This window comes from Gamsiella multidivaricata (assembly GCF_025024155.1).
Source record: "Gamsiella multidivaricata strain RSA 2152 chromosome Unknown BC939scaffold_159, whole genome shotgun sequence".
Lineage (NCBI taxonomy): Eukaryota > Fungi > Mortierellomycota > Mortierellomycetes > Mortierellales > Mortierellaceae > Gamsiella > Gamsiella multidivaricata.
The window spans coordinates 18,905-29,076 of record NW_026251867.1 but is presented as its reverse complement, the minus strand read 5'-3'; the positions used below and the strand labels follow the sequence as shown (position 1 = coordinate 29,076).

At 45.9% G+C, this 10,172-nt stretch overlaps 1 protein-coding gene and 1 non-coding gene across 2 annotated transcripts; one reads left to right on the top strand and one right to left on the bottom strand.

Moving 5' to 3' along the window:
• Positions 1–2,420: 2,420 nt before the first annotated feature.
• Positions 2,421–5,757, bottom strand: BC939DRAFT_75410 (uncharacterized protein). The gene is made up of 4 exons (XM_051561881.1): positions 5,705–5,757; positions 5,313–5,507; positions 3,690–5,156; positions 2,421–3,583 (listed from the first exon to the last, which is right to left on the bottom strand). Exons 2-4 carry the CDS (start codon positions 5,446–5,448, stop codon positions 2,577–2,579), a joined length of 2,610 nt encoding a protein of 869 aa, XP_051405968.1. The 5' UTR covers positions 5,449–5,507; positions 5,705–5,757; the 3' UTR covers positions 2,421–2,576.
• A 4,251-nt stretch (positions 5,758–10,008) lies between these two features.
• Positions 10,009–10,080, top strand: BC939DRAFT_t200. Its single transcript has one exon. It is a non-coding gene; the product is annotated as a tRNA-Glu (tRNA).
• Positions 10,081–10,172: the final 92 nt, after the last annotated feature.

Sequence of the window (10,172 nt, the reverse complement as noted above, 5' to 3'; positions counted from 1 at the left end):
AACTCCACTCTCCCAGAAGATTCCCTTGTTTTATTTTCTCACTCAGCTGCGGTAGTCGTAGGAATCTGTCAAAAAAAAATGCATCGCTATCCCTTCTTGGCCTCTGCTGCAGACCTCCAATGTGCGAAATGGCCAAACCCAGTTCAGTCTTTCTGCGGGAAACAATGGCTTCGTCGCTGCATCGCAGCTTCAGGCAGTGTCTGAGTCCATAGATAGATAGCATAGCCTACCCAATTTGACTGCAGCATGCACAATGTATGCACCCGCTAGGTGCAGGGCAGCCAAGACAAAAAGTCTTGCTTATGTACGGGAATTGTGCAGAGTGAACAGCTCCTGTCCATTCATGCTAATACGCGATTGTTTGATCCGCCAGGAACAGGTGCGGATAGGACAACAGCAGTACAAAGAAGGATGCGATTGGTTGAGCATCAATCAAGCTGTGGTCGTTGCACCCTATTCTTCCAAGCACAACCTTCAACAACACTCGAGCCATATTCACATAGAATGTAGTTTGTCTGTAATAAACGCCTTGATAAACTATGTGCGCCTCATTCAATAAATAATTGAGCGGAACTTTCTTACAAATTACCAACACGCATGTACCACTGCTCAATCGTGAGGATAGAAGTGCGCCTATTCAGATTTTCAGAATGTGCATGGCCAACGTTGTGCACAAGACGCAATCTCGGTTGTGGCCAATGGTTACATTTGAGCACAACAGACGCCAAATCTTTGTGCCCGGCAGGATGTACGCGATCTGGAAGATAAATAAATAAAATGATGACAGGTAGTGCTTATCAGCACCTTCGACTCTGTTGTCTCCTCCGATTGCGCCGTCCTTTTCTATGTAGCGTTTCCGTAGTTAAGTTCGCTCACTTACAGACTGCGAGTACGTTTGATGTCTGTCGCTAAGGCACGAATGCTCACAAAACGTAGGGATTTGACAAGCCGCTTGCCGGTTAACCTAGGCACCAACATGAGACGAAACCAGCGAGAGGCGTAACAATGTGAGAGCCTTTTGTTCTTTTATTTTATTTTTTTATCTCATACAAGTTTCTATAAACTTAACAGACAGAACGATCCTGTCTTGCTGCACTATAGGGGCTCGGTCTTAGGCATAATAAGAAGAGCCGTATGGCCGGATATTTGTACATAATCATTCGTGAGTATCCATTGCACATGCAGCAAGCAAATTCTTCCATTTAGTACTTTCTAGTTCTTGCCATGCCTAGGTACTAGAAAGGCTACGCGCGCGGCACACCGATCTACAAACGTGGATGATAACGAAAAGAAAAATGAAAAAGAAAAAAGAGAAGAAAGAAGATAGAACACTTCTATAATTCTCGCAACATGCAAGTATTCGTAGGATTTTTTCCTTTTCCTTTTCCTTTTTTTTTTTTCTCGTTTTTTTAGTCCGTCAGGTTAAAATTTGACAAAGAAAAAACAAATATGCTGTGCCCAAATCTCCGGCATTGCGATCACCTCTTTTTCATCCTCTGCTCCTCCGCCATCCTTACACTTCTCTGTGTTCCTGCACCTGAGTAGTTGGGCTACTCGCTCTTACCGTTATTGGTTTGTACGAGGCGATCAACTCCATAGCCGCTGGTTACAGTAAAAGCAACATCAACAAAGGGATCAAACGATCCTTCCTTCTCCTCTCACTCGCCTCCCATCTCTCAATCTACGCCATCTAAATTCCCTCGCCGAACGACCCGCCACCTGGCACGGAAACCAGAATCATACCGCGACTTTCGGGTTGCGGATAAAAAAAATAAAAAATAAAAAAGGCAGACGACTGAACAGTTCATTTCGCAAAAGTCGGTGGCACTGGAGTGCCATCACTTTTGTTGGTCCTCGTAGACAAATATCGACCATGCAGCTCTCCTCCGCCCCCTTGCTATTCCCGGCGCTGTTGTTTTTCTGACAGCAAAAAAAAATCCCGCATTCCGAATCACTGCACAGCAAATCAGAGGGCTCCTTGACCTCAGAAAAAAGAAGCAATGTATCCTGATACCTTATAAACTCCTCGGATGCTGATGTTATGTCTTTTGTTTGCCCCGCAGGGAGTGTCGTGTCGTCGTGTCGTCGTTCTGTTTTTGGCACAAGAGCTTCGTTTTCGCATTTACTATACCGTATCATTTTTCTTTTCTTTTCTTCTTGAAATGGCCTGCTCAGCGATGACTGGAACAAATTACGGCTCCTTTCTGCAGGAAAATATCTTTAAGTCCATCATCCCTCTCATGCTTCACATCCAACGAGACATACAGCTATCATGAGGCGTATGCTATTGGAACGCGCAGATTTCGGTCCCATCTTTTATTCATTATGTTAGTGCCCTGACAACCCCAGATTTGTGCAAAGGAAGACAGCGGTCACCTTGAGAGATACATCATCTACCAGACACATGCACATGCATGCATCTCTAGTTTTTTTTTTTTATTGTTATTATTATTTGTTTCTCGGCGTCGGGTCCTGGACTCTTTTTTTTTATTTTGTCGTTGTTGTTGTTTTCCTATCCAGTCGCTCTACTGCCGCTGGCTCTGCTGCCGCTGCTGCGACAACCCCCACCCCATCCGTTATCGAGCCACGCCCATCATGGGAGCGCTCTGGCTACTACTATTACACTCGTCCGTGCTAGTAATACTACTGCGACCATTATCATTACCGCTGACACTACCGCCGCCATTGATACTACTGCTATTACTACCATGGGTATTGTGACTAATGATATGAGTGCCACTAGTGTTCCTAGGGCCCTCATCTCTAATGCTGATATTGCTAATACTACTGCTGTGATCATCGTTGGGAGTGTTCCCATGCAAAGGCATAGACAGGTGTAACGTCGGCATCGAGGATCGTCTACCGCGACCCGCTCCCGACGCGTCATCTTCCAGCCAGGAGAGCTGTCCAGCTTCCTGCTGCAGTTGTGTTGCTATTGAGAATGGGCTCTGAGGAAGCTGGTTGTAAAATTGTAATTGCTGCTGCTGCTGCTGCTGCTGCTGCTGTTGTTGTTGTTGTTGTTGTTGTTGTTGTTGTTGTTGTTGTTGCTGCTGCTGCTGTTGCTGCTGTTGTTGTTGTTGCTGCTGCATAGGCTGTTGTTGATGATATAAGTTGGCATAAGGATAGTGATGCAATTGATGCTGGAGAGGGTTTATCCGGCCATGTGCATGGACCTGGGCCACGTTTTGGACTGGAGAGGGTGCGGAAGACGAAGAGTGCGAACTGAGATGATGTTGTTGATGTTGTTGCGTAACAGTAAAATTAGGGTGTTGGTGGAACCGTGTGCCGCTCCTTTGCTGGGATGCAAGATCAGCGTCGAGCTGCATTCCCAGCGGGGCTGTCTGTGATCCCGCCGTGGGGTTGAGCAATGGAATCCCGCTGTAGTTTGGCTGGATGCCAATAAAGCTGCTTGCAGGGTTCGTTAAAGAGTGGTGAGGCCGCTGCTGCTGCAGCAGCTGCTGATGTTGTCCTTGTTGTTGTTGTTGTTGCTGTTGCGGGGCAGATGGTGTGACACCTAAAGGCTGAGGCGAGATGTAGGCCGAGCTTTGCTGAGGAGAGATTAAAAGTGATCCATTGGTGGTCACTATTGGCATGGGGCCAGAAAGACAAGAGGACCATATCAGAAGGTCTTCTTTGCGACATGCCGCAATATTCTCTCCCGCCATTTCAGACATCCATGCGCAACTTACAGTGAGGGGGCGATAAAGATGTGGGAGGGCAAAATGCTGCTGGGGGCGTTGTAGAGGCGTCAGAGGAGTAGTTCATCCATGATAGTCCGTTCTGCTGAGCTCTACTAACTTGTCCATTCAATTCTATAAGCGACTGCTGCTGTTGCTGTTGCTGTTGCTGTTGATTTGGTTGTTGCTGATGCTCTTGGGTTAACTTTCCAGGCTGGAGAGCTGCCTGCAAGAGTGCACCCTGCTGCTTCGTCTGTTGACTCATCTTGAAGGCCATTTTGCCTTTAACACTACTGCCCTTGCTATATATGGATGATCGCGGGTGATACTTAATCTTATTCATCATGGCCGTATCGCGTTCCCCATTCAGGCCTGGGAACGTAGCTAGGTTCATCAGTCGCATCGAAATCTCTTTACTAAGCGCCACGTCGGTTCCATGAATGCCCCTGGACTTCGGCCCATGTGCACCGAGATTTTCCCCCGTCAGAGCCATCACTGCCGAGTCCGGCAGTCTGGTCAGTGGTGTCGTCACTGCTCCTCCTACTGATATTGTGTCTTGAAGGGGTCCGTTGGAATTTTCGTGGGTGCCTGCAGCAGCCATACTTTTGGATCCGTTCAGCTTCTCATCCAGTTCCACCACCAGATTACAGAGCTGCTGGTTCTCGGCTCGAACCAAAGCCATGATCCTGTAGACCTCGTCCAGTTCCTCGGCCTTGCTCTCGAGCCATTTGATATACTTCTGCTTCCGTTGCCGGAACGCCCGTTGTGCTGCGCGGTTCTGCTCTGCCCTCCGGATCACCACATCCTCGGGCAATTCGCTAATGGTATCGGTCGACCCTGACGAGGTCGTGCCAAGAGTGGAAGAAGAAGAAGAAGGGGATGGGGTACTGGCATTTGTAGACAGTAGTGGTGGCTGTTGCTGAAACTGTTGCTGTTGAGGACTGAGTATTGACTGACTTTTTGCCTTTTGATGTTGCTGCATGGTCGCAGCAATCTGAAAAGGCCCCTCGCTTTGTCCAGATGGCGCAATTGAAAGGTTTAACATTGCTGAGGATGGTGTACCCTCTGTTTCCTGGCTCGATGTGCGACTATTTGACCCGTCCCTGCCTCGTCCTGCAGACACCAGGGGTTTTGAGAAACTGTCCGGGAGGGCTGACCCCACAGGAGTGAGGTAAGAATCGATAGGAGACTTAAGCATGCTGAGCGAAGATACTTTCGTTGTGGTAAGTTGGTGCTGTTGCTGCTGCTGCTGTTGCTGGTGAAGAGGCAACGATTGCAAAACGCTGGCTACCGGGCGGTCGGATCCCGTGGTTCCCCCATGATATAGTTGCTGCTGCTGGTCGCGATATTTCGATTGCTCTATAGGTGCGCCTTCTCCTTGCACACGACCGAATGAGTTAGTGTCGAAGTCCTCGAGTTTGACAGGATGATACTTCGAGTCATGCTCCATGAACAGGTCGCCGCCGTCCCTGAGTAGAACTAGAAATTGCGTAGTATGAAATGAGGACAAGGTTTTCGTGTTCAGTTGCCATGCAATTGAGTTTGACGCCAAAGCACTGAAATTAAGAGCACCTTGATGAGAGCACCTTGTGTACCCAGACACTGGATAAAGGGGATTTGTTCTCCATACTGTACCTTGGGCATTCGGGTTCGCAGAGTCCAGCTTGGGAAAGTACCGGCCTTCCTCGAATACGTAGAATTGTTTCTGCTGATCGTCTAGCGAGTAACCGATGTTTGTTGACATTTCTTGGTTGTGGATGGAGTTTTCCATCGATCCTGTTGTTGGATTATAGATGTATATAATCTATAATATGTCTGATTTAATTGCTTCTTTTTTTTTTTGGAGGAGGAGAGAGGAAGAAATAAGTTGAATAAGTAAGACAAGAAGAGAATATTGAAAAGAAAGAAAGGAAGAGAAGAGCAGAGGGCGCCCCTTTTACGAGGCGATGTGCTCAATTGTCTGTTTGTCCGTTTGTAGACAAAAAAAGGTCGATCCCAAACGTTATTTTAACGGACGTAATTGTTACCAGTTACGTAGTAAGGGCAGGGGTAAACTTCATAAGGCGAACGCGTCCAGAGGAGGCCCGATGGTAGCACAAAGCAAAGCTCTGATGCTAGGATGACGTGCCAACAAACAGACGCGTCGTCAGGATGGCAGCTTGCTTTCTAAGGCGTATGTGTGTATGCATGGTGGAGATGGAAATGAGGGAACACACGTGTTGTTGTTTGTCAGGGCAAGCGGGATATATTTCTTAAGGAGGGGTCTGGACAAAGGAGTGAGAAATGCTGTGTTTACATCCTGCAATGTGGGGATGAAGATTTTCATTCCATCATAATCAAGGAACCAAAACTGTGGAAGGTTTGGCCCGCATCGTCATCGCAGACGGATCGCCCCTTCCTCCCCACGCGCCAGCTCTTTTTTTTTTTTTTTTTTCTTTCGGCGTGTAACTCGTCGCAACAACGCTTCGAAAGCACTGGTCTAAATCCTTCTCGTCGAGACCTCTTTCGCACGCTCATCATTGGTCAAAGTGAGCACATTGGTAGACACTGCACTCAGAAAAAGTAAAAGGAATAAATGTTGCGTTTACCCGCTTTACTTGATACAGCCCCAATAACCAACTTTTTTTTTTTTTTTTTTTTTTTAAGGATGATTTCGCCACTGGATAACAACCTGGGAAAATAGGAAGCTATGACCCGCTGTTTATTCCAGGGGGTACTCCACAAAATAGGGAAAAAAAGGGTCTGCGGGAAGAGACAAAATAACATTGCTCACTGGCAACATGGAGGATAGCATACGGCCCATCAATGAGCGGAAAGGCCATGACCCTTCACGGCAGCATAGTAATAGATAAAAAATAAAAAGATGATGCATGGGTGGAAGATTCGGATCATGATAGGATATTACGACGGAAAGAATTTAAAAAAACTGCATCAGTGAAGCTGGTCGGTGAAGCGGACCAAGCTTTCGTGAGCAGATCGGGCATCCTAATTCTCAGATCTGATGAACCTCATAGGCGAATATCAAAGCGTATATAATAAAAATAGAATAGCAGTAAAAAAAAATTATGAAGATAGTCTTACAAGGGGCGAATTGTATGGTTAATGTTCGATGGAGGCCAGATGTACGATGAAAGGGCACCAAATATCAGGTATATTTGCTGTCGCTGTGCTTTTGACCTCTTACAGGGACAAAATAAAGACGAGTAATCGAACAAAAACTCACAGACAAGACGCCGTCTTTGCATTGCATCCTCAACGGTTGCGAGTGCTTGTGTGGAGGTCTGAAGAGGTGTAGAGGCCTTCAATGGTTGAAAGCGTAGCCGGGAGCCGAGCCGTGAGATTGTGGGGCAGAGATTGACAAAGGGTAAGAGAGAGATGTTGCGTGAGAGTTATGTGGTACGTGGGGAGTACATTGCCGAAATTGCTTTAGTGGATTTAAAGAAGGCGGGACGAGAGAAAGAGATTGAGATAGACATGCGAGAGTCCAACAACATGGTCCCGACAAAAAAGCCAAAGAGAAAGAGAAAGAGAACACTGACGAGGCGGGAAAACACGATTGTCCGAATCCAAAATACAGCTTTCTATACGATTAAAATCTGAGCAATAGAGGTAAATAAACATGAAAAAAAGGAGGTTTAATAGGAAGGGCGTGCAGGGAGAATATCCCCTGGGGAGGCAAATAACTGCGTGTGGCATATTCCCTATTTCTTAAGCCACCGAGCAATAAGTAGACTAATCGCTCAGTCGCTGTAATTAAAGATCTCTCTCTTGTTCTCATTGACTCTGGACTACAGCTATATCTTTCAATGCAAAACATCTTGATACAATACACCGTGTGATTTAAAACTCGATCGAGGATCCGAAAGCCATAGAGCGCGGAAGCCCCCAAGATCCGGCAGTCAAAAAGACGAATGGTAGCAGCGCAGCGCAGAAGCGAGATCGAGTGAACTCGTGTTGTCGTTAATAATATTAACAAAAAAAAGTATAGCGCGACGCGGATATCAAAGATTTTGTAAAAACGTTCAAGTGACTAGTGACTACGCTTACTCCCTGAGTCCTAATTGGTTCGCAGGTTTCGATGTTTAACTCCTTCAGGTGAGGTCACTCCCGAGCAGTTCGAACCTTAAGGCGATGTCGAAGCAGAATACAGAACGTGTATAAACTATACCACCCTTCGGGGGCCTTCCATCAAATGCTGGGATAGGAGGTTCAGGGAGGGTAGAACAAACAAATACATGACAGTGATAGTCCGCGACAACGCAAAACGAGAGGGACAAAATCTTTTATCACAAAGTTGCCGAGATACAGGTTTGAGAGAAGAAAGGATGTTGACAGGCGCTGAAACGCAGGCCATGAACATGTAGCCTGGACAACGGCTATAAAGTAATGAAAAACGAGTACCACCACCTATAATTATCACAGAGGAGTAATGACTGCACGCTTATCATACACGCCTCTCATGCTTGATATCTTTTCCGCGAGAAAAGCGACTTTTCGAAATTTCGGTGCAAGAATTTACAAGAACCACATGCACTACATAGTCTGATGACACTTCGAGATGTCGGAGCAAACTATTTCGACTTGGAATCAGTATCCCTTCGTCTGTTTCCGGAACGCTGGTGTTCCGAATTTTACATGTATTTTGCGTAATTTTTTCTATGATATTGTATTTAAAAGTTTTTTTATGCTACCGCTTTCCATGCCCTTGATACAAATTGAAGGGTAGTTTGTGCCTTGATTCATGCCTTTACATTCCAGATCCGTGACACTTCAATAGCGAATATTGGCAAGCAAAGCCGTCCCCTCTAAAATGATATTTCGCACCAAATTAATGTAAAAACTAAAATTCCCCTGACTCAAAATTTCCTGACAGGCGAAGGGATTATCCCGTAGTCGTTCCAAGAGAAAAATTTCTTGGTTACACGGCACCATGACCATGACCATCAAAGCGCTCTTTCTCCTCCGAACACTTTGTCTCCAGTGCATTCACTTACTTCAGTAAGCGTGAGGGGACGAAATTGACTCCCACGCTTCTAACTCTTAAAACTTTATATTTCTATTAACTTTAACAATTGGCCTAAGCAGGAAGTGTATGAACAATGGTGCCTTGCTTATTAAAAGTACTATTGGTTCCTGAACCTACCATCACTCGATGCCAGTTCACTATCTTAAACTTGGTGCTTCTGAGAAAGATAACCTCTAGTATATGATGTGCGATTTAAACATGGTCTTCACAGATTACAGTGTTCGTCAAAAGTTCTATGGCCTTCCATGGTTTATGTTGTTTAGCGCCGCATATTTTCACAAAATCTCTCTGTAATAGCAAATTCGAGATAGAGAAGTGAGGGTAAGAACGAATGCTTTATTAAATAGGAATCTAGAGCCTTTCTATATGCTCTATGGAGCCAGCGGGGCCTGGTTGGGGAGCTGGTGGGCATGCGAAGTTGATCGCAGGTGTTCTGTGATCCGGCGCTTAATTTCGATAGGGTTCTTTCGGGTATAATACTGTGGCACTACCCTTACTAGCATCATTCGTGTCTTAAGACGATCTGTAGCACCATGTTTGTCTCTGACCGCCCTCTCGCTGGCTCTGTTTCTTAATTTTTCTTTTGTGTCGCAGCAAGACAGTATGACGGATACATTACAGGGCCAGCCAACTGGGCGAAGCATCAACTGAGTCAGGTGCTTATAAAAATACCTCGATGTTTTATATCTAAGCTATGTTGAAAAGTTTCTTCGTGCTTACTAGTCAATGTGAAGGTAGATAGGAAGGAGTCGTGAAGCGAGAAGGAAGGTTGCGGCGCTCAGCAGGGAATCAGGGCTACAAAAAAGGAAAAACAAAGAGAGGGAAATGAACGTGCAATTGAATGTTACCAGTTTGTCTCTCGAGTCAATTGACTCTGCGCATCTATCAGAACGATCTATCGCAGTTGTCCTCTCCACCAAAGCAGAGTATTCCCCGGGCCTGCCCGTAGAGCCTACGCAATAGTTGCTTTTATTTTTTTATTAACAAGGATCCTCAACGACATGGGATTTCCTGCGCAACAATTACCACACCTCATCAGTGGGTGTATTGGTACTAGTTGGCGCCAGCTAAAATCAATACACCCCTCATCAGTGTGATAAACACTGAAAACTGCTTGCTACAAAAACGATATCCTCCCCATTCCTTCATGATTGTCAACCGCCTCCTCGTTTGCAGGCAGTCCAGCAGTAGCAGACACCGTTCCATCATTGCATGTGCAGTTAAAGAATGTGCATTTATAGAAAATGCATATATGGAATTTCGCAAAATTGAAATATAAGAGTCTTATAAGCACGAAATATCGTATCCTAATTGGTCCAGTGGTCAGGATTCCTCGCTTTCACCGAGGCGGCCCGGGTTCGAACCCCGGATTGGGAACTATTCTTTTTCATCTTTGGATGATGATGAGGAGGGGCAAACGACGTTGCAGGTTTGCAGTTGAGTGATATGTCGCTTGTCACACCTTCCGC